We start from the raw sequence: 24,018 nt of genomic DNA, 5'->3' as shown, positions 1-24,018 counted from the left end.
CACAGTCATAGTGGGCCATAAGGGACCTCCAGATCATCTGTGTCTGATCTGCATATCACAGGATACCAACATCCACAGAGTAAACCCAACAGCCAATTGTTTCATTCTAAGAAGGGGCATGAACTCCTGCGATTTCTCTAAAAGCAGGTGGCCAAGTTGTGTAAAATTTCAGTTAAGTTTTATGTTCTTTGAATTTTGTATGTAGTTTTTGTTTTTCTCCTCAGAAGTTTTTAGTAAGAAGTCTTTAAACTGAAACATCCCCTTGGCAGTCATAAATTTCATTGATAGCTCTTAAAAAAAATTCTACACAAAACTTGGCAGAAGGGTGAATGCTGAGTTACCTAGTGCACCACAAAGATTTTAAAAAAACTGGATATAGGATCACTTTCAGATGTCATGTACCTAAATCTGATTGGATAGAGGCCAGGAGCACATAAGATCTTTAGCTGAAGCTTCTCTATCAGGAATAGAGTCTTGTGATGGATTTTATCTTTTAATGGAGAATATACTTAACGGTTCATGCACTGCTGGTAGCACATAACTGCATAATCGTCTGTTAGTAGTTGCACATCTACCTCCAAACCCCAGAGACATCCACTCTCCTCTCAACTTCCCATCCCCACATACTTCAAAAATTAATCTAGAAAATTACTGTACAAAAATGTCATTGTGAAGCACTTAGTGTTTTTGCAAACAACATTCCTGACACAAATCCACAAGAGCCAGGAAATGCAAAGTTAAGCCATCTACCAATACATATCTTCTATTCTTCCCTTGCTGGAACACATCTTATCATCATCACAACTACTGTACGGCACACACCATTCACTGCAACTGTAACTCTGCCCCCTCAACACACCCTACTGCATACACCTGTTTACCAGACTGCTCCCCCAATGCCACTTGTAGGTGTGGCTGTTTGGTACAATAGCTGGTTGTGTTGGGAGAGGGTAATCTGGCAAAGCAATTTTTGTAAAAGGGCAGTTAAAGGGGATGAGGCATCCCTAGGAAGGGCAGAATTAAAGGTGTGGTGCACAATCTATGTGCACATGGTGCACAGTAGCTGTGGGAATAGCAAGATGTATGCTTGTGGGTGGAGGAGTAGAGGATGTTTACTGTCGGATGGCTTAACTTTTTCATTTCCTGGCTGTTGTGTATTTGTGTTGGGTATGCTGTGTGAGTAGCAACCCTAATTATGTCACAACTTTTTAAATATTTTAATATTTTATTGTGGTGGGCTACTGAAAACAACCACTTTTTTTCATCTTAAGGATAAAAACAATTCCTTCCTGAGATAATACATTTTATTCTAAGTGTCAGATCAAAATCAGCCTTTAAAGCTGAATTGTGAAACAGAGAGGTTTTAATGGAAATGTTAAAACAAGAAAAGTTATAGCAATGCAACCTACAACGAACAAACAAGCAGGGTTTTGCTGGTATGCTGTTAACAGCAGAATCCACCTTTTCTGTGTAAAAGCATTGCCTGAATAATCAAAAACAATTTTACTTTTGCATTATTTTAAGATTTCAGTGAAAAATGGAAATCTGAAAGAGGTCAGATTTTAAAAATTGATTTAATCTAAAATGTCTATCCATACAGTCAGTTCATAAGCTTCCATCTACAGAATCACAGCCTTCTACATTATACAGCTCTGCATTTAGTTTTGAAGATCCTTAATGAAATGTTTTTCTCACTTTTTTTTTATTTTCTTATTTTTTGAGGGAATGGGGAAGGATAATAAATATTACACCATGTTCCTATAAATGCTACAATATATGGAATCCCCATAGTTCTTAGTTACACACTTACTATGGTGAATGAAAATGGTTTTAGATATATTGATTACACCTAAGGTCCCAATCCTGTAAAGTGATCTGCAGGTGGGTATCCCCAGTGCAGACAATGGGGCTCTGCAAAAGAGCAAGAGTTCACTTGCATGGATCAATTTGCAGGACTGGAGTCTAAGAGTGTAAACAGAAAACGGACATATGAAGAACAAAAACTAATAGCTCTTTATGGATGCTTAGTTGGGCAAATCAGAATGGCTAATATGAAAATAATGTAGCTCTTTCATTTACATATTGACTACCTAAGCAGTAACATAGCTGAAAATAAATGTTAGGGAGGTGTCCCTTTTCAATAAGTGCAATTCAAAAAATTCTATTCTAACAAATGTTACACACACACACTCACAACAATCAAAGTAAGCGACTAAAAGTGTAAATGAGATTCTAATACAGTATATACTGATACTTACACAGAGCCAAAGCTATTTTATTTTAAAACAAGATGTTTCTTTTGCATTAACCATTCTTTGAAAGCTCAGTAAAAACAGCCATCAACTATTTATGCAAATGTAATTGAAAACTTACAAGTAATATTTGCATAGCTCTCTACATCTGTGTACTAGTTTGGGACACAGTTTTTCAGAAACTACGATAGGTGAGATTATTTTGCTACTTGCTTTTAACAGATTTCAATGCATCTTTTCTGAACTGCATATAATTTTGTGTAGGAAATAACTGTAAAAATGTACAAAAATATATATACACATGCACAGTAAATTTGTACCCTGTATACAGTTTTATTATTTGGTTGATTTGGCTAATATCTGGTAGTTAACAAAAACAACAAAATCACAAGTTTGTAACAATCATTTAGGTTAATGATGTTTAGTTTTCTCAAAGAGAAAATTATTAATTAAAGCTACAGTACTTGCTGGTGATCTTTATGGTTCAGTAACATGCCAGTTTATGGTAGCTTCCTGGCTTTCAGGCAAGTAGCATTTGATTGTCACAACTCACAGTTTTGAGACAGCAGAAGCAATGAATGTATTGGGTACATTTTGCATGTGTAACAAATGATAGCTCTGTAACACAATCTAGTGGTCTTAAAAACATTTCATTCACAATAAATATTAGACACCCAAATTAACCATTAGTTTCAAAAGAAAGTTGAAAGTTAAAAATATCCTTCCTTAACAAAAGTATTATGCCTTGACAAAAAATAATAGATGAAACAAGAGTTTTATAAGATTCAAAATACATAGAGATCTCCTCCTAAAGGGATACTGTTAACCTGGATTTTTCTGAAATTTTTTTTTAAAGAATTCCAGTTTCTGACAGAGCCCCTTTTAAATGGTATGTCATTATTTTTGAAAATATTTCCTTTAAAAATGTTAAAAGGCTTTTTCCACTACCTTACTGGTGTTTATAAAGATCTCTTCAAGCAAGGGGGAGCTGACTATATACAAAGTGCTCTCCAACAGTACAAGTACACAAAGTAAATTTTTTTTGCCAGCTTCTTTCAGATTTTTCATAAAACTGAAGTGTTACTTGTAACTATTGTAGGTACAAAATTTTCAAATGTGTAATTTTTAAGTTATGTTCCTTAAATTTGAAAGCATAGGGGTTAATACAAGAGAATTGTGAAATGTTTAGTTTATGGATGCTAATCCAGTATCTTGCCAGAGTTCTTTAAAATAGAGAATATTTTCATTACATCTTTCAAGCAGCTGGCAAAAATTGCACATGATCTGTCACATTCAGACATTCTGAAAATGTCCCCAAAATATAGTAGCAATCCTGTGAAGATACTGGTGCACAAGATTGTTGAGAAACTCAGGTAGATACTGTCCTGCCACTTCTTCCCTCTCCAGGTGGAACCTAGTTTTACGGGGAAGCTCCTGACTACCCAAGGAGGGTAGATTCTTCTCTGGGACAAATTCTGATCCCAGTCCTAGTGTATCCAGAGTAATTCCATTGATTGCAATGAAATTATTTCACTTTTGTACTAGCATAATGGTTGCTCTTTGTGTGCATGCTTAGCTGTTTGGTTTCCAAACTCTCAGGCAATTATTTAGTTTCGCGGATCAAGAAGTCAGCTGTACCAGCCAGTGCCCTTCATCCTTTCCGCTATGTTTACTCTAACCTGCAGTGTGGCCTTTATTAGCTTCAGAACCCAGCTTTATACAATATTTGGTGTGGAGCAGCCCAAGCTCCATCATGGGTTAGAGAACATACAGATGAAAGGGAAGTGAGCAGTTGTGGCACACTGTGTTTGAGTACAGATTCAGCAATAAAGATCAAGAGGGTGAGCCTATATTAATACTCACAAATCAGAAGAGGTAAACAGATCAGCTGTTTCAGGACCAGCGGCTTAACTCTTAGCAGCGTTAATGCGTGCACATCTCAGGGAGTCTATATCCCCTAAATGATAAGCACTGTTTTCAAGGAAAGTCCATGAACATACCTCCACGTTCAAGTTGACCTACTATATATGAATGATACTTAGCTGGGCTCTACCTGTTTATTTTGGCCATGGATATGTTTGATGAATGCCGCTGGCTAATTGGCACCAAAGGACGTGGACATTTTATTATGCCTCTTGCAATACTCTGAAGCATTCTGCCTAGTTTGAGTTTGGGATGAAAATCAACATTCCTTTAATCAAAGATGCATACAGCCACAGCTTTTTTGACTACATGCATTCAACGAAGTGGGTATTCACCTACGAAAGCTCATGCTCCAAAATGTCTGTTAGTCTAAAAGGTGCCACAGGACTCTTTGCAGCTTTTTTGAGTATTCCCAGGCAGAAAGTGCACCTCCATCAACTAAAAACATAATCACATTAACTAACTGTTGGTTAACTACACACACCCCCAATGTTAATGACATCATTGTGCTAACTCCCTCATGTTAGTCTGGTCCATTTCAGAGGGCTCAAGTACTAGGTAATGATGTACTTACGCAAACAGTCTTCTACCATATGAGACATGCCTTCTGTAGAAAGTCTCCACTTTGTACCAGTGAAGGCATGTTATCAACAGACTTAGACTTGATAATATGCCAGTTCATACTTATTGAACATACCAAAACAACACTGACTGACAGGAAGACAAAATCCATGGACATTTGTAGTAACTTCTATTAGAAGATATGCTGTACTGCAAAAGATGTTTTGGAAAGCCCCTGAGCTCCACCTGCGGCGTCAGAAGAGAACAGTCTGCAGACACTACATTGCAAGTAGATGGTGGTAGATGAAGACAAGATGAACAACACAGATGTGAATACAACAAAGCTCCAGAGAAAAGATGTGTGCTTTTCCCATGAATGCCAGGCAACCAGGAAAAGGAACATAATCCTCAGTATTGGTCAGCAATGAAGTGTACAGAGCCCTTCAAAGTGGTTAAAGCAGAACAAAGGACATTGCCCATGTTCTTTGTGCCCAAGAGAAACATTTCACTTGGTGGGACACAAAGTCAATAGCAAGAACACATTCTGACAGTCAGCTCATGGTTGGCAAGAGACCTCTGTGAGCCAAAGCCTGTAAATGCCAATTAGTATACCACAGGAAGTCCTTCTGCAACAAATTTTTATGCTTTTATGACTGATGGGATGCAATGGTGCCAGCAGCTGGCAAGAGTTCTCCCATCATATTCTTCACAAGGCTCCTGCATTGAGTCGCATGATGCTATTATGGTACTGCACATGGGAATTTGAGGGCGTATGACTTCTTCTTCCATGCCAGTGCTAGGGAGCTGCATAGTCAGTCTGGGAAGCCATTTGTCTCCTGAATCAGGGTTGAGCTCCCCAGCAGTTGGCCTGTGAAAGCTCCGCTGAGACCTCATGTTCACAACTGGAGAACTTGAATTTTAATCCAAAAGGTCAAACAATTAAAGCCTTGAAAGATGGGAGGAGTGAAAGGGGAAATGCTTCCAGATTCTTAAAAGACTTATTAAAATTGTGGAGATCATGGGTGAAAATGAAAGACAAAAAAATTTGATATATTTTTGTTTATTATTGCTCTCCGAGGGCTTGGTAGTCAATTATACAAGCTATTTTCTATTAAATCAGAAGAAAATAGTGTAAAATATAAAATCTATGCTCACTGTTCCAATCCAAGCCACTTGCTCATCTTCGTCAGAGACATTTACTGCAGCTATTTCCAATCATGTTAATTAATACATACTCTGTATATATATATAATTATAAATTAAAAAACCCTATCTGAAGAGACAAAAGTTCAAAATGAAAATATTCTTGCACTATTTGTGCAGTGTACTGTGCACTGTTGTACAATACAGTTTTCCAAATTGTTACCAATATTTCTGCTTAGAATAGTAAAAATTATGCAAATGATAGTATATTTACTACACTTTCAAAACAAAGCACGACCAGTATGTTATGATAAGAAAAGAAAATACATTAAACATGTGCTTATTCCCCCCTTGACGTACATGCACTAATCCCATTAACTCTAATTAGGAGTTGCATGCACTAAGAGGAGACAAGACCTCTATAAAAAGAAGGGATTTTTAATTTTTACCCCTGTCCAGTGCCCAATCCCTCCCTCCCGCCACTAAGAAAGGGGAAATATTTGTTAAATTCTGGTAGTGTCTACCAGTACCAAGGCCCCTGCTCACAGGTAACTGTAAAGTATAACTAGTGGTCTTCCTGCTTTGCTCTCGTTACCAAAGCAAGTGCAATTTAAATATGTTGAACATCATCTTCAAAAAGCAAGTATACAGCATCTGTTAAGTCTTTCTAACAAGCAAGAGTTATAGCCATTACCCAAATAAATAATAATAATAAAAAACAATAGCAAGCCCACCTGTTTTGGTCCTCTGATTAGAAAATATCAAAGAAAAGCAGGGACTTTGCTTTATCAGCATTCAGAATTCTAACTGTTTAAAAAGAGTGCAAGAAAATGCCTGGTAAGAAAACACACAATCATGGCCGTACTCTGCCCCTCAGAAGCCGGTGTTCAACTTGCACTGAAGCATGGCATACTAACACAGGGTCTGAGAGCACAATTCTTAGCTGGAGATGGATCTAACAAAAGACATGGATGCCATGAGACAATCTTGAAAATTCTCTCTTTAAAAAAGACCCCAAATTAACAGTCAGGTGCATGAGAAAGTAATGATGAACAACCTCAAATGCGGCATTTCAGTAAGCTATTAAATGAGTCTAAAACTTGAAGTTCAAAAGAAAATCCTTATGGGCAAATATCTGTGGGGGAGGAAGTTAGAGTGAATATGAAAAGAAGGTAAAATATTACACTTTTACCTTTGGCTACCACAGCAACGAAAAAATAAATCAGTGTTTTAACGAGACTCAGCCTTCACAGAACTGAAATCAATATTCAGAGTTTGGGTTAAGATGAAAGGATGAGAGGTAACAACATCATTTTAACCGTTAGGGTCAAATTCTGCCCTCAGTTATACTTGAGCAACACATTCCACTGCCTACTCTGGAGTGTAGCCAAGTGCAGAATTTGGCCTTTAAACTTGAAGATATAAGCAGTTTCCACATATTTATGAATACCCATCTAAACACACATACAACAGCACTCTGCACAACCTTACAATGTGCGTTTGGAAAGAGACTGGCACAGCAAAAGTTCCAGTCTCCAGTTTTCAACAATAAGCCCAAAGGCCAAGTGATCAAAATGGTAGATATTAAAACCCCGAAGATACCTCAACACCCATCTAGTGTTTCCATTTCTAACAACATGTCTCATCTAGCGATGTATCTCATATCAGTGTCTTACCATAGCCAGCTAAGAAAAGCAGCACAGACCACTGTACAGTCAGAACACATAGAGTGGAATCCTGGCCCCACTGAAGTCAACGGCAAAACTTCTATTGACTTCAGTGAGGCCAGGATTTGACCCCTAAACACTAGAGCAGTGATATCAGACTGTCTTCTGTGGCTCTTTGCAGCACATGCTATTAAAACACTGCGTGATTTAATTATTAACCAATCTGGGTGCTTTTACTATGTTATTAACCAACTGTAGCTGAGAAAATAATATTTGGTCAATCATTTTGCTGTGAGAATAATACATATACACACACACACAAAATATTTCGCCAGTCATACTGTTTCAATATGAATATATAGTACTATAGTAAATGAAGCAATGAATTTGCACTACTGTGGCTCTTTTGGGTAATGTTGATTGCTAATTTGACTCCTGAACCACTGAGTATCACAGCATTAGAGACACTAATTGCACTCTTTCTTTTTAGTGTTGCTGCAGGTAAAGAAAAATCCTTTCCAGGACGGCTGTGCTGGTTTATGCTGATTTTCTCAGTAGGCTGCTGCAAGGGACAACCAGTGGAGTGGGACTTTGGTGATGAGAAACAGGAACAGAAATAAAGAAGAATGTCAGTATAACTGAGTAAATAGCCTTCTTTACACTGGACCAAATCTCAGGGCTTACTATTCACTTAAAAAAAGCAAAGCAAAGCAAAACAGATCCAAGGCATGTAAAGTATAAAACAGGGCAGTGCTCAAATCAGCAAAGTGGTGTGTTGAGCTTTAACTGAGCATTGACCAACAGGTAGGGGGGAAGCCTTTAAACTGTATTAAAACTAGTGAATCTGATGTACAGTATGTGCTTATCAATAAGGTACCACTCCCATCAAAATTCCATTATCCATTTTCTTGTGGTACAAAAGTTATAGGATGTTGCCTGAAAATAAAAAGTGCCTTCAATAAAATGTACACAAATGGGATTTCGTCAGTAGTCATGATAAAATGGCCTTTCCAAATGGCTTTCACCTAAGGAACTGCTGTCAGTGAATTTAAAATGTATTGTTTCCTGGAGCACACTCAGCACTGATGCTGGGAAAAACAAATATTAAATTGGTTTTAGCAAGAGGAAACATTCAATGGCTCCTATTGCAAAGCGAATTTCAGATTCTTGAAGGATAAACCAGTGTGACTGGTCATCTGAAGAAGTAGGTAGCTGTGTCCAATATTTCTCAACCACTGAGCAAACAAAGCAAAAAGTTACCATTTTTTAGCCCAGATTTTCACTCTACGTTTGAATAAAATGGTCCTTAGACAGAAAGTTGATGTTTTCTCTCCTCTTGATTCTTCCAATTTCTTTATTCTTGGCTCAAGTATTATTCATTAATATTAGTCATCAGTTAATAAGAAAAAGATAGTTTCTAAGTGTTTTTAAATTAAGTTAATTTGATACCATAGTCTGGTTTTATGTGCTCTGCTGCAGCTGTGAGTTATTCCTTTTTCTTGAATTCTTGGTTGCCATAGCTGGAGCCTTTTTCTATTTCGGTTACTCCTATCAGTCTACGAACTCCAAAGGAAGCTTTAAAATATAATGCAGAAATTGGAGGTGCATTACAACTGATATAATGGTAAAAATCTGTCTCTCTCTCTCAGACACACACATACACACCTTGATGCAAGATGGGCCATGGGGATTGGATACAAAGGTCACAGACTGAGCAATCAGTAGTGACTCCAGGGCATACACTGCCTCCAATCTGTGTATGCAGCTTCCATTGACTGACACTTTGGATCAAGTACATGTGCTAAATCATTAAACCATAGGGCAGTCCAGATTTAAAGACTCAATAAAAGTGTAAATAGTGCACGTGTTAAAAGAAGCTGTACTGACAGCTCTGAAAGCTGAAGTCTTCCGTTAACCACAGAACATAGTCAGTCAGTATAGGGAACATCAGTGCAAACTTCTTCACATTGGCCAGCCAATATGCTTCACCCCTCATGAAGGGGCTACTGTGTGAATATTAATTAGCATATTAAATGCAACTTAAGAAATAAGAGACTAACCTGTCTGAAATTAAGGCTTTTGAAATAATTGTTTTTCTATGCAAAAATGGAACCCTATGTAACTTGTCCTGAATTTTTATCCAAAATAACAACTTTCTGCAATATCAGTAATAGTAATCATACACAGAATTTACCACAGCTAATGGCCACAATTGTATCATATTGTGCTTTGTTATCATCTCCCTCTTTTCAATAACTTTCATTACCTGCTCCAACAAACCCCAGGAATGCAAGGATAAGAAGGGGTGATCCACTTGCAAAAATTCCAAAACCAAAGGTGAAGAGAGGAGAGAGCAGGACAGTAGCCCAGAAGAGGAAGTTTAGCAGAGTCCATGGTCTTCTAGGAGGTTTAAACTGACGGCCGGGAAATATGCCTTCCTGATTATACATCTCTTGTAAAGCATCCTGGGAGAGAGAGGGAGGGGGGAAAAGAATGTTCCTAATTCAGAAACATTAGTTTTTGCATGAATAGTTCCAAGACTATAGAATTCCATGATGCCATAAAAGGCCCACATCTGTGACAAGCATTATTAGAGTCTGTGAGAGGAATTTGTATTTTCTGTAGCCTGTCTGGCATTCTGTTATGCTGCGATAACCATCAGTTAATACTATAAACAAACATTTTGAACACTATTTAAAAATAAACAAACGTAAACAAACAGAAATAAAATATTGTCAGTCTCCTTCCACCACTGTACACCTCCTGGCAGTGTGTTCAGACTTCAGAGGAGCTTTAGCCCAGAGAAGTACTCAGACACTTTCCAGTCCTGTGCTGGTTGCTTTTCTATTGCTCTTTCTTCCTCTTCTTTTTTATTACCAGAGAGTCAGGAACCATCTATAGGAGGTGCAGCAGAAAAGTGCTCCTTGTGGAGCTAACAGAGTGAGGCAAAGTACAAGCTGACCAGCAGGGACAGCATTTCCTTGCAATCTGAAGATACTGGGCCTTGATTCTTCACAGGAAGGCTCAATCCAGTAGCCATAACCATAGAACTTCAGAAAGTAATACGCCCTGAACTAAGTCTTTAGAAAAGTGTGGTACTGAGAAAAATCAGACAAATGTCCACATTATTTTTCTCAGTTTAAGACAATGATTTATAAGCTGTATACAGAATGAAAAGTCATTTATTTAACCTAAGGCTATTTTAGCCTCCATTGACTTTACCAAAAAAGATGAGCTCAAGGCATTTCCTCTTAATAATAAATCCTTTAGTATAAAGACAGCACTTTAGGAATTCCACACTTACAGTGGCTTTTCTAAACCCACAGAGATGAATTTATGTATAAAAAATCCTCTAACAAAATTTGACCCCAGTGTTGAATGGAGGTACAGCCAATAACAAGAGATATCAAACCCTCGATCGTAGCTAGTGCAGAATATTCTGTCCAAGTGAAGTGAAATAGTGTGCTATCTGCCTTTCCTGCTTAACTCTATACTTACTCTACAGCAAAGAGGGCAACACAAATGGAAAAGCAAAAAATAAAAATGTGCATCAGTGCTCATCTACCAAAGTGGGAAATTTCATGGAGCATTTCTGTAATTTTCAAATGACTCTTAAGTCTGTTTGACACATCGACATCCAGAATGCAAGAGGGGCAGACAACAACTAATGTTTTTTGTAAACAATTCTCAGTCTCCTTGCCCCAATTGTTTTGAGTATTTTTAGGATCTACAATAAATACGGTTACAATTAACACAAGTGAAACTTGGGAGAAGAACGCCAAGAACCTTATGAACAATTTGTTGCCTGCCTACAGGTTAAGTGAAGGTTTGGAAATATTGCAGCACAGGTCACCAAGGCAGAAAAATGCTCACAGGTGTCAGGGTTTCTGTGCTCTTCTACTTTCCATGCCAGAAACAGCACACAAAAAATCATCAAGATACGCATTTCAAAACAGATGTAGTGATGTACACAAGTCCAGTCTATAGAAGCGTGGGGCAAACTTTATGTACAGTTCTCTCCCTGTCCCTGCAGCTCTATTAAATCTGTGGTCAAGAAATTTACAATCTAGGAAAGAGCTGAAAGAAAACTTTTGAGCACGTGGACAGTGCACTACCTATGTGCTCTGACAGCAAACTAACAGACCTGCCTGTATCACATCAGAAATGGCAGCAGAGATCCGGCAGCCAAGTGGACAGAGACAGAGGAATAGGCAGGAGAGAACGAAGACTAGCTCTGCAAAAGTTGCAGTCCAGAGCCTCACTCTGCTGTGCGTGTCCAAAATGAATGACCACGTCTGATTTAGAATTATCATGTGTCTATAGCTCCTAGAAACATCCATAGGTGGAATAAAAGCATTTAAAAATATATGAAAAATACCCCAAAACTTGAAGGACATTGCAAAAGAGAGAGGTTACATATGGTCTCCCCCAAGGGTGGCGGAGTGTGTGTGTGTGTGTGGTGTCTTTTATGTCTGTGCAGTAACCCACAGTGTTTCCCTTCAAACCACAGCCACCATTCTGTGGTCAAGGAGGAATGGCTGGGGCTCCCTCCAAAGCCTGCCAAGACTGCTTCTTAAATCAATCTAAGGAATAGCTGCCAAGTTACATATAGTGCTCCCATTTCCTCTCTCCCTCCAGGAGTTCAGTGTGCATTGCTCAGCTCTTGACATGCTGCTCCTTAGAACGTTACTTGATGACAGATCTGAAAGAGAAAAAAGCCATTTACCTTCTCCTGGTACAGTTTATGAAGCCAGTTTGCAGCTTCCTTTTCATCTACAGGGATATCTTCAAGAGGAAATCTCCTGGTTTATTAAAGAGATTTAAAAAAAAAAGAGAGTCTTAAAAGAAAATCCAGATATTTATTTTATTTTAGATCTTTTCAAATGAAGAGCTGCAATTCAATATATAGCAAAAACGGACAGAAGTTTTGGAATTACCAAAGTCATGAAGTGCAAATAAGAATCAGACAGTTTTTAATAGAAACCACACTTAGAAATCTGCATTCATGAAACAGCAGAATATACAGCTGTTTCCTACCAATTTCTGTCTCTCTCAGAAAGACATGTATTTTCTATTCAAGTATTACTGCAGCTGCAATGGAGTTATCAATGGTTGAATTCAAATAAGGTCTAGTTCACATTTTGATGACTAGAGCTGGTCAACAAACGGGAAAATTATTCACAAATATTTTCACAGTGAAAAAAACTTTTTTTTGCTTGAAAAAATCAAAATTTGGAAACTTGTGACCAGCTTCATATCTTCTCTTCATATCCCACTTCTACTGACAATTTACTAATTTCCCTCCTAGTCTACTGTCCTCTCAATCACTCTGCCCTTCCAGCGATCAGTCTCCAGCTTTCAAATTATTTCCCACTCTAGCGCCAGCCTGCTTGCTTTGCAATGTATAGAGACTCTTTGCAAGGTTCAATTTGCAAAGTTGAAACCTGCAAGGTTCACTCATCCCTAGTTATGTAGCATCTTTTGGAGGGATGATATTAATCTGACTCTGTGATCCTCTGGGCAAAGAGAAAAGACACTGGTAGGAAAAAAATATCAGTGAGATGGCCAATGACCAAGTCAGCAGTTCATACATGTAGTACAATAATTTGTAAAATATACATGACCAAAAAAAATAAGTGTTTCCCAGTGCTCTGAAAGAAACATTCTACACCATTAAATCACTAACATAATATTTAGTTTTTGAGAATAGCTTTATAAAGGATTGCACAATTAATAAAAAGCATCATTTGCTGAAAGTTCTCTTCTAAGTCATCACTGCACTGAAATCACCACTAGAGGGTACTCACAGCAAGACCATTTTGATGATTTAGGAGGATTATTTCAATTCTCTGGAATCCATTATGAATGAAGACCTGCAAAGTGTGCAAACAGGCTTGGCCGCTCATCTCTGTGCAGAGGTGTGTCATGTGACCCCTCTATGAACTCCTCCCACCACCCTCTACCAATCAGAATGGTAAAGGGAGAAAAAAGCAGCTACTGGTGAAATGGTTAGGGTGTCCCGATAAGTTTAACCGCTGGGTGGAAGCTTCTCAACTCTGTGACATTTAGACATCAACAACAACAACAACAACAAATATTCCTCCTGCAAAGACAGGGAGAAAAAATGTGTGATGGCGGATTTTACATTGCTTTGCCCAGCATTGCCAGCTTTGCAGTTTTTCCCCAAAACACCATCTCAAACTTTACAATATGGCTAATTAAGCCATTGGATCTCCCGGGTGCCTGGGAGGTGGGGTTAGTGGAAATACAATACCCGCACAGCTGGAATACTATCAACGAAGACACCCCAACCATTTCATCAGTAGCTGCTTTTTTCTCCCTTTTCCTTTCTCCGCTAGAACTTTTTCAATCTTGTAAATCCTGTCTCGTTTGGGGTTTACTTTTTGTAATTCTTCAGGGTAAAAAGATCCAATAACTCCATCACCCTTGTAATCTTTTAAACGGTATACAGGTATCTGGCACCTGGTTAAGGCTTCATCCACTATGAATATCTCATTGGTAAACGTCTGTTTTTCAAAAGCGCCTTTGGTTTTCTAAAAGGGGCAACAACCGATTTTATTTTAAAACCATCTCCGTAAACCGTTTTCCATACCTTCACAGAATTTGAAGGGTTAACATCAGCGGGTCTGGGACATATAGTTCTGTGAAAGCTCTGGTTGTATCTCTTTATAAAGTCAGGTAAGACGTCAATGTAGTGAAAGGTGTTATGGGCTGTAAAATATCTCCACATCCTAGTTTTTAAAGTTCTGTTAAATCACTCCACAACCCCTGCTTTGACTTCATTATTAGTAACAAAATGGTGAACTCCATGCCACTTTAACAATCTGCTTTAAGGTTTGTTTAAAAATTCTTTCCCCTGATTGGTTTGTAATTTTTGAGGCATGCGATCTTCACTGAAAATAGCTTTAAAGGCCTTGGATACCTCACCACTCATCTTGCCTTTTAGGCCTAAGGCCCAGGCATATTTGGATAGAATATCCATCACTGTTAAGATGTACTTAAAACCGCTGTTGGGTTTGGAGAACCGGCGCATATCCACCAAATCTGCCTGCTATTGCGCATCCACATCTGAAACAATGGTCTTGTTTCTTTTAAAACGTATTCGAGCCAGTTTGTGTAAAGTGTAAGAATCCTGGTCTGAAAGCCAAGGTGTTACCTATCTTCTATTTAAAAGTTTTACTATGCTTTCTGGCCACTTGAAAAAGAGGGCTCACCCCGCCAAAGCTCTCAACTTCTCCGGGGGTGTAATATATTTTCTTGAACAGAGCCGTCTGTGTAGACATGACTGTTACTGGTACCATCTTTTACTACCACGAGTATCAAAGGGGACACATTCATATTGACACATTTAAATAAGTTTTATTAATTGCCTTGTTTAACATGACCTTTTACAGCTGCCTGTAAAAATGGACGCCATGACCCCTACCATAAGGGAGTCTCAGCTGGTTCATTCTTTCATTTGTCCTTTTCGTCTTGAGATCTGTGTCTCAGACATGAGCAAAAACAGCTGATGCACGATATATTTACTCCCACAGTGCTACTGATGTGTAAGTTCTCAAAGACCTCTAGAACGGCATCGTCGAGCTGTTGAGAAATTTTCAGAAAAGAAACAGTATAAGTACCCTACTGCTTGTTTTTAATTTACACAAGCTCTGGTTCCTAGCCCCATTACCCTCCCCTCCTTGTCCGTCGCTTTTAAATCATTCATTTACCTGAGCGCCATCTTTTCCGTTCACCTTGACCACTGGTGACTCCTCCAAGCCGCAATTGCCTTCCACTTCTAAGGGGGTGGACAATGAGATGCCATCATGCTCATTGGAGTGCGTCACGAGGGTTTCGGGATCGGGTTCCAACGTATCCATCAATGGTTGAGTTAAAGAGTCCTCCTCCTTGGAACTGTCACTGTTATAGCACTTTCTCCACATAAGTCCAAAGGTGCTCAGGGCTAAAACAAAGTCCAAAGTTCTCACGGGGTGGTGAAGGAGCCCATGTTTCCTCTCAGTAGCCTTTCCATGATTTCTAAAATACGTGTCCTTGGTAAGAGATGGCCTCCTCTGTCCAGCGCTGGGATTTATGGGGTAATGGTGCTGCACTCTGATTGGCAGAGGGTCTTGGGAGAAGTTCTTAGAGGGGTTACATGACCAATTTTTGGATGGGTCATCCTGCCATGGAATTCGTCATGATTGGTCAAAATCTCCTATTGGGGAGGTCCTTTCGGGATGCAACCCATCCTGATTGATAGAGGGTGATGGGAGGAGTTCTTAGAGGGGTCACATGACACACCTTGCTTCCGCTCATGTGGCTCTGACCCCAGAAGTAATATCCCCATAGGGCGGGACGTCTGCTGACAGGTGGGAGGGACTAAAGGGTCAAGGGGTGGGGTTAGGGTTTGATTGACAGTAGGACCCTTATACTACTCTGCAGGCTCATCAAGGGTGGTACATATGTTCAATTTGCAGTAAAAGGACAGAAATATACAGCCTGTGAGAGAAATGTATACCAGTGAGAGCTCACCATACTGTATTTGTGTTTAATGTCTGGAAAAATTAGATTCAGTTTTGTACTTGCTCATTGCAGCATTGTAGGAAGTTCCCATCACCAGAAAAGTTGTATTTCCAGTTGGGATTAACCTCCAATGTCCCCAAGCAACCTTAAACAAAGCAGGTTCAAGCACAGTCAAGTGTCTCGAGAAGGCACATTCACCCCACAAATAAATATATATGTTTAAAATCACAGCAGACTGAAAAATTCAGAAGTTAGGTTACTAACTGGGCACAATTAGTCAGGTAAGCTCACCTAGCACCAATACTACAGACTCTTCTATAAGGTTGGCTGAAAGCCACTGGTTTTCATCTTTCCTTTAGCACCACCAAACCACACCAACTCACATCTCATTTCGCGAAGCAGAAGGTATTAAGTGGATGAAGCCGTTGTTTCAGTGCAAAAATATCCACATATTTGCTTGTGCATACTTACTCATATCTACTTTGCCATGCTGTGGCACTTACAATTGTCTAGGGAAATCATACTCATCACATGTACAGTGCACTATTATTAGTTTGTAACTGGTTTCTCCACTTAGCAAAGCACACACTCCTCACTGGGAATACGTACGTGGCAAGTGAGAAGAGTTAAAGTGAAACCACTTTGAGTTATCCAACTGCAAAAGATTTCTGGAAAATTTCCTGAAGGCATTTCTGAATGCATGCCTTTCCCTTCTCCATCCCTGGATAATTCCCCAAATGGTCAAATGGAATTGTACCAGGTTTCCAGTCCCTCTCAACTCTGGGCTCTCAAGAAGCATGGGAAATTTCAGTTAAGATAGTAATTTCTGGGGAAGTTACATAAGCACCTGACAACAGGATTGGAAGGGAAGTTCCTCTCCAACTACAGTTCGTATTTCACCTGTTTCTAGGCTGGCAGCTCTTGCTCTACATTTTGCAAAATTGCTGCTGCTATCTCACAATGTTGAAGGTCTGGGTGAGACTACCGAGAAGTTCTCTTCAATAAGATTCAATACAACACACAACCACTTGTATCAAAAAGAAGAATAAGCTTGGCCAATAGCTTGGTGGCAGCACACTCCACAGCAGTGCCCAACACTCAGAGGAGAAAAAGAAATACCTCTGGTTATTCAACAGCAATCTCTCTATCAGAATAAGGTAGTGTTTCACAAAGCGTAGGGAACACAAGGACAAAAGGTGAGGAAGGGAGTGGACAGACCTCTCAATTGTTGTTCAGGGTCTCAACTTTCAGTTTTTTAAATAAAAGGCAGTCTTAAATTGTTTCAGCTGTGAATAAAACCTTCAAAGCTGAAGGTAACAGATACAGATTCATAGATTCATAGACTCTAGGACTGGAAGGGACCTTGAGAGGTCATCGAGTCCAGTCCCCTGCCCTCATGGCAGGACCAAATACTGTCTAGACCATCCCTAACAGACATTTATCTAACCTACTCTTAAATATCTCCAGAGATGGAGATTCCACAACCTCCCTAGGCAATTTATTCCAGTGTTTAACTACCTTGACAGTTAGGAACTTTTTCCTAATGTCCAACCTAAATCTCCCTTGCTGCAATTTAAGCCCATTGCATAAGGTGAACAAGTTTTCTCCCTCCTCCAGATGACACCCTTTCAGATACCTGAAAACTGCTATCATGTCCCCTCTCAGTCTTCTCTTTTCCAAACTAAATAAACCCAATTCTTTCAGCCTTCCTTCACAGGTCATGTTCTCAAGACCTTTAATCATTCTTGTTGCTCTTCTCTGGACCCTCTCCAATTTCTCCACATCTTTCTGAAATGCGGTGCCCAGAACTGGACACAATACTCCAGTTGAGGCCTAACCGGCGCAGAGTAGAGCGGAAGAATGACTTCTCGTGTCTTGTTTACAACACACCTGTTAATGCAGCTCAGAATCACGTTTGCTTTTTTTGCAACAGTATCACACTGTTGACTCATATTTAGCTTGTGGTCCACTATGACCCCTAGATCTCTTTCTGCCATACTCCTTCCTAGACAGTCTCTTCCCATTCTGTATGTGTGAAACTGATTGTTCCTTCCTAAGTGGAGCACTTTGCATTTGTCTTTATTGAACTTCATCCGGTTTACCTCAGACCATTTCTCCAATTTGTCCAGATCATTTTGAATTTTGACCCTGTCCTCCAAAGCAGTTGCAATCCCTCCCAGTTTGGTATCGTCCGCAAACTTAATAAGCGTACTTTCTATGCCAACATCTAAGTCGTTGATGAAGATATTGAACAGAGCCGGTCCCAAAACAGACCCCTGCAGAACCCCACTTGTTATACCCTTCCAGCAGGATTGGGACCCATTAATAACTACTCTCTGAGTACGGTTATCCAGCCAGTTATGCACCTACCTTACAGTAGCCCCATCTAAATTGTATTTGCCTAGTTTATCGATAAGGATATCATGCGAGACCGTATCAAATGCCTTACTAAAGTCTAGGTATACCACATCCACCGCTTCTCCCTTATCCACAAGACTCGTTATCCTATCAAAGAAAGCTATCAGATTGGTTTGACATGATTTGTTCTTTACAAATCCATGCTGGCTATTCCCTATCACCTTATCACCTTCCAAGTGTTTGCAGATGATTTCTTTATTTACTTGCTCCATTATCTTCCCTGGCACAGAAGTTAAACTAACTGGTCTGTAGTTTCCTGGGTTGTTTTTATTTCCCTTTTTATAGATGGGCACTATATTTGACAGAGACATCTGTCAAGTTAGCAGAGGGCCCGAAACAATAGCTGAGAGGACTGACTGCCTTGATTTATTTCAATGGGTGCTAATTCAGATGCTAATGATGACAATTAACAATGTTAATATTTAAAAATATTTGCAGTGCTGTTGTAGCCATTAGTCTCAGGATATGAGAAAGACAAGGTGAGTGAGGCAATCTCTTTTACTGGACCAACTTCAGTTGTTGGAAGGGACAAGCTTTTGAGCATCACACAGCTCTTCTTTGGGTCTGGACAAGGAAATTAGAGAGTCTAAGCTAAATGCAAACAGGGACAGATTGTTAAGTGTAAGGGGTTCACCATCTTGTAGGAGACTACTTAAAATGAAGTGGGAAATCAGTAAGTCCGCAGTTGTAGGACAATGGAAGATCAGTAGGCAGCAGGATGTGTTACAAATTGTTGTAATGGGCTATAAAACAACCATCATGTCTGCTGCATCCATGGTTTTTAGTGTCTTTATCAGGAGTTAAGAATTTAAGTTCCCAGGCTCATCCTTTGAAGGTGATGTGCAGATTTCCTTTGAGGACCAGGACTGAGGATATAGGATCATGTCCAAAAGGCATGATCCTTTTGTGAAAAGTGCTGATAGGGTGTTTTTGTCTTACAATTTTTCAGTGTGAATTCATTCAAGATTAACATTGTGAATTCAGTACTAATCAAAGTCATGTCAACAATCCTTTATGAAAGACTGCTCATTTTGGGCAGGAGTTTAACACCACATGGCACAGAGGGCATGATTAGTTTCATTTTCCTGATTCTGGAGGGTACAGGTGAACACCGGATTATAGGTGTAGTCATGCCCACTCTTGAAAGTTCCACCTAGTCTCCTTCTGGCCTGATAGGTGATGGCCGTGACATGGGCTCTTGTAAGCGAGACTAGTTTGAATGATAGGGAAATGGGAAGATCCTCAGGGCTTGCAAAGGAATGTCCTCAAGGGATGCTCCGACGAATGACATTTTCCTACCAGTTTTGGGGATACAGTATCCAAACACAAACCTTGTACGTCTCACTTCCATCATTACATGCTCACCTTACACACATATCTGCTTCGTATTTCTTTCCATAAAGGATTCCTAATAGAGATGGGTTCTTGTTTCCTCTAAAGTTTAGCGTTACATCGTACACTGCTGAAACTGTCAAAAGAAAGATAATATAGCTGTTAACCTCAGCATCCAAAGCATCGAGGTTGCTGATGTTCAAGCTTTAAAAAGAAATAAACCCTGATGCAAACATTGCTTTAATAATACCAGTTGGCAAAACATATCAGTTTTATTTACCCAGATGTCCTCCTTAACAATCTAAGCTCTGGCAGAGTATATGCATACACCTCACAGGAGTGGAGAGAGAGCTGATTAATTATGTAATGTTTGTATATTGCCACTTTAAAGATGGAAAGTATTAATTTTTGTAAATTAAAACTAGAACAAATTAATACATTTTAAAGATTGTTTAGAAAATGGACTCTAGTGCTTCAGCTTAATCTTGATGTCATCCAAGGGCTATACTGAGTCTGTATTATCACCTACTCACCGAATGCAATGAATATACTGAACTATCATACATAATAACACACATTACTAGTAAGGTTTAGAACAAATAGCTCACCCATACCTGTTCCCCTGAGACACTGGACAGCAGTGGTGAAACCTTTGGTTCTGGGCAACAGATGATATTTCAATGTAGGCAACCCTTTGGATTTAGCCACCTCCATGCTGATACGATGCTTGGTTTCTGTAAAACGAGTTCCTTCACAATACAGGAGAAACTAGCATACAAAACAAGAGGAAAAACAAGGGTTTTTCTTAAGAAGAAATTACTGTGTAGTGCGGATCTGGAGCTCTTACAGGATGGACACACACAATTCTCTCTTTTGTTCTTTAGATATCATGCATCAGAGCCATCCTACAACTCTTCAGTGGCATAACTGAATATAATAGAGCATATTATTTGAGAATTACAATCAGCAGTTTGCTGTACAGTATCCGCTTTCAGAAGACAGCTAATTAGACCCTGGTCTCCAAGAATGTGGAACACACATGCAAATATTCAGAGATGCAACTAAATTTAAAGCATCTTTTTGGATATCAGTTTATTTATTTACTTTCTAATCAAGCAAATAGGTTATACATATACACATGCATACACATGCCCTCCTTCCCAATTCCAGCTGAAATATTTCTTCCTTTAAAAGTCACAGGAATACTAAAAAATGAATGAACATGACTTCAGCTACAAGTTCCAGCTCAGCTAGAAGAAACAAGTAATTTCCAATACTAAATAAGGAAATTCTCTTCTCTACCACAAAGATGTAGATCATAGAATGACCATAGGACTGGAAGGGACCTCGAGAGGTCATCTAGTCCAGTCCCATGCACTCATGGCAGGACTAAGTACAATCTAGACCATCTCTGACAGGTGTTTGCCTAACCTGCTCTTAAAAATCTCCAACGATGGATATTCTACAGCCTCCCTGGGAAACTTTTTCCAGTGCTTAACCTGACAGTTAGGAAGTTTTCCCTAATGTCCAACCTAAACCACCCTTGCTGCAATTTAAGCCCGTTGCTTCTTGTCCTATCCTCAGAGGTTAAGGAGAACAATTTTTCACCCTCCTCCTTGTAACAACCTTTCATGCACTTGAGAACTGTTATGTCCCCTCTCAGTCTTCTCTTTTCCAGAACAAACAAACTCAATTTTTTTGCAATCTTGCCTCATAGGTCATGTTTTCTAGACATTTAATCATTTTTGTTGCTCTTCTCTGGATTTTCTCAAATTTGTCCACATCTTTCCTGAAATGTGACACCCAGAAACAGGACACAAGACTCCAGTTGAGGCCTAATCAGCACAGAGTAGAGTGGAAGAATTACTTCTTGTGTCTTGCTTACAACACTCCTTCTAATACATCCCAGAATGATGTTTGCTTTTTTTGCAACAGTGTTACACTGTTCACTTATATTTAGTTTGTGATCCACTATGACCCCGAGATCCCATACTCCTTCCTAGGCAGTCACTTTCCATTTTGTATGTGTGAAACTGATTGTTCTTTCCTAAGTGAAGTACTTTGCATTTGTCCTTATTGAATTTCATCCTATTTACTTCAGACCATTTCTCCAATTTGTCCAGATTATTTTGAATTTTAAACATAATCTGCAACCCCTCCCAACTTGGCATTGTCCGCAAACTTTGTAAGTGTACTCTCTATGCCATTATCTAAATCACTGATGTAGATATTGGATAGAACCAGAACCGATCCCTGCGGTACCCCACTTGATATGCCCTTCCAGCTTGACTGTGAACCACTGTTAACTATTCTCTAGGAATGATTTTCCAAACATTTATGCACCATCTTATAGTAGCTCCACCTAGGTTGTATTTCCTTACTAAAGTCAAGATATACCATATCTACTGCTTCCCCCACTTTCCACAAGGCTTGTTAACCTGTTAAAGAAAGCTATTAAGTTGGTTTGACATAATTTGTTATTGACAAATCCATGTTGACTGTTACTTATCACCTTATCTTCTAGGTGTCTGCAAACTGATTGCTTAATTATTTGCTCCATTATCTGTCTGGGAACTGAAGTTAAGCTGACTGGTCTGTAATTCCCCTCGGTGGTCCTTATTTCCCTTTTTATAGATGGGCACTATATTTGCCCTTTTCCAGTCCTCTGGAATCTCTCCCGTCTTCCAAAGATAATCACTAATGGTTCAGATATCTCCTCAGTCAGCTCCTTGAGTATTCTAGGATGTATTTCATCAGGCCCTAGTGACTTGAAGGCATATAACTTGTCTAAGGAATTTTTAACTTTTTCTTTCCCTATTTTAGCCTCTGATCCTACCTCATTTTCACTGGCATTCACTATAGTAGATGTCCAATCTCTACTACCTTTTTGGTAAAACTGAAACAAAAAAGTCATTTAACACTTCTGCCATTTCCACATTTTCTGTTATTGTTTTCCCCCCACTCATTGAGTAACAGATGTATCCTGTCCTTGGTCTTCCTCTTGCTTCTAATGTATTTGTAGAATGTTTTCTTGTTACCCTTTGTTACCGTTTTGTGCCTTGGCCTTTCTAATTTTGTCCCTACATACTTGGATTTGTCTATATTCATCTTCTGTAATTTGACCTAGTCTCCACCTTCTTGTAAGACTTTTTTTTGAGTTTCCAATAATTGAAAATCTCCTGGTTCAGCCAGGGTGGTCTTTTGCCATACTTCCTATCTTGCTATATAAATCTTGCTAAAGCCAGTGGAAGGTGCACTTGTGTACAGAAGAGCAGATTTTGATCCAGGTAATGTAAAAGTAAAGCTTTGAAAGTACCGGTACCAAATTTAAGGTCATAAGGGTCTAAAAGGTTAATATAACAACTGAAAGAGCATTACAGGAAAAAAATCCTAAAAAGTCATAGCATGCGAGGGGCTGGTACTGCAAGTGAGAAAAGCTATTCAAAGACATATGTGCCCATTTGAAAGCAAATATATTATCCCGAATTATCCAAGTATTTTCCTTTTGGAGGGGAGACTGGATGGACTCACCCTTACATCACCTGTTTGACTGCACTCCGGGAGCCTATTGACAAAGACTGAAACTCTCCACTACACGCCTTAAAAAAAAAAAGCACAATACAGAGAAGACAGATCTGTGGCTCCCAGGCCGCCACCCCACATCTTCCTCTCTTGGAAATGAAACCAGGAGCAAAATTAATAGGAACATATAACACCAGGTACATATGCTGGGCGCCACAGGGACGAACTCTGGATTCTTGGCCATTCTGAGTGACTGGAACCTATTTCTCCACTTCTCTTAGTCTCATTTTAGCTCTGTGGCACAGCTGCATTCCTAACTTGTGTGCACACAAATCTCTGCACCATATAAAAGCCAAAAAGGGGAAGTTGATTCTACTTATAACAGCAGTAAATTATGTTTAGTTGCTGTAGTTCACAATGTGCTTGAAAAGTAAGTTGTCCTAAAAATAGGGAAATCAAGATAGTCTCTCAGTTTTGCTATAGTCACTGTACATCTGTTATGTAACAGTGCTGTTGTGTCTCTACCTTTCTCTTTAGTATATATAAATATTACATACAAAAAAAGCTGCAATAAATGAATGTTAAGATTGCAAAGTCAAGTACTCTGAAGTTAGGAAATGCCAGAATGAATGTTATTAATGCAACATTAATTCAACACCATTATGGTTATGCAT

General features: G+C 39.2%; 1 protein-coding gene across 10 annotated transcripts in view; it reads right to left on the bottom strand.

Moving 5' to 3' along the window:
* Positions 1-6,784: 6,784 nt before the first annotated feature.
* AGPAT3 (1-acylglycerol-3-phosphate O-acyltransferase 3) overlaps positions 6,785-24,018 on the bottom strand; it is a 154,645-nt gene continuing 137,411 nt past the window's right edge. For all 10 annotated transcript variants that reach the window (XM_050936675.1, XM_050936672.1, XM_050936674.1 and 7 more), the window contains 5 exons: positions 20,437-20,590; positions 19,856-19,958; positions 12,273-12,348; positions 9,813-10,011; positions 6,785-9,121 (listed from right to left, as the gene is read on the bottom strand). In XM_050936675.1, coding sequence (XP_050792632.1) covers positions 9,033-9,121; positions 9,813-10,011; positions 12,273-12,348; positions 19,856-19,958; positions 20,437-20,590 — 621 coding nt within the window. In that variant the 3' untranslated portion in view covers positions 6,785-9,032. The remainder of the gene's footprint in view (positions 9,122-9,812; positions 10,012-12,272; positions 12,349-19,855; positions 19,959-20,436; positions 20,591-24,018) is intronic.

Source organism: Gopherus flavomarginatus, chromosome 1 (assembly GCF_025201925.1).
Source record: "Gopherus flavomarginatus isolate rGopFla2 chromosome 1, rGopFla2.mat.asm, whole genome shotgun sequence".
NCBI classification, from domain to species: domain Eukaryota; kingdom Metazoa; phylum Chordata; order Testudines; family Testudinidae; genus Gopherus; species Gopherus flavomarginatus.
This window is presented reverse-complemented; position numbering and strand designations above follow the sequence as displayed.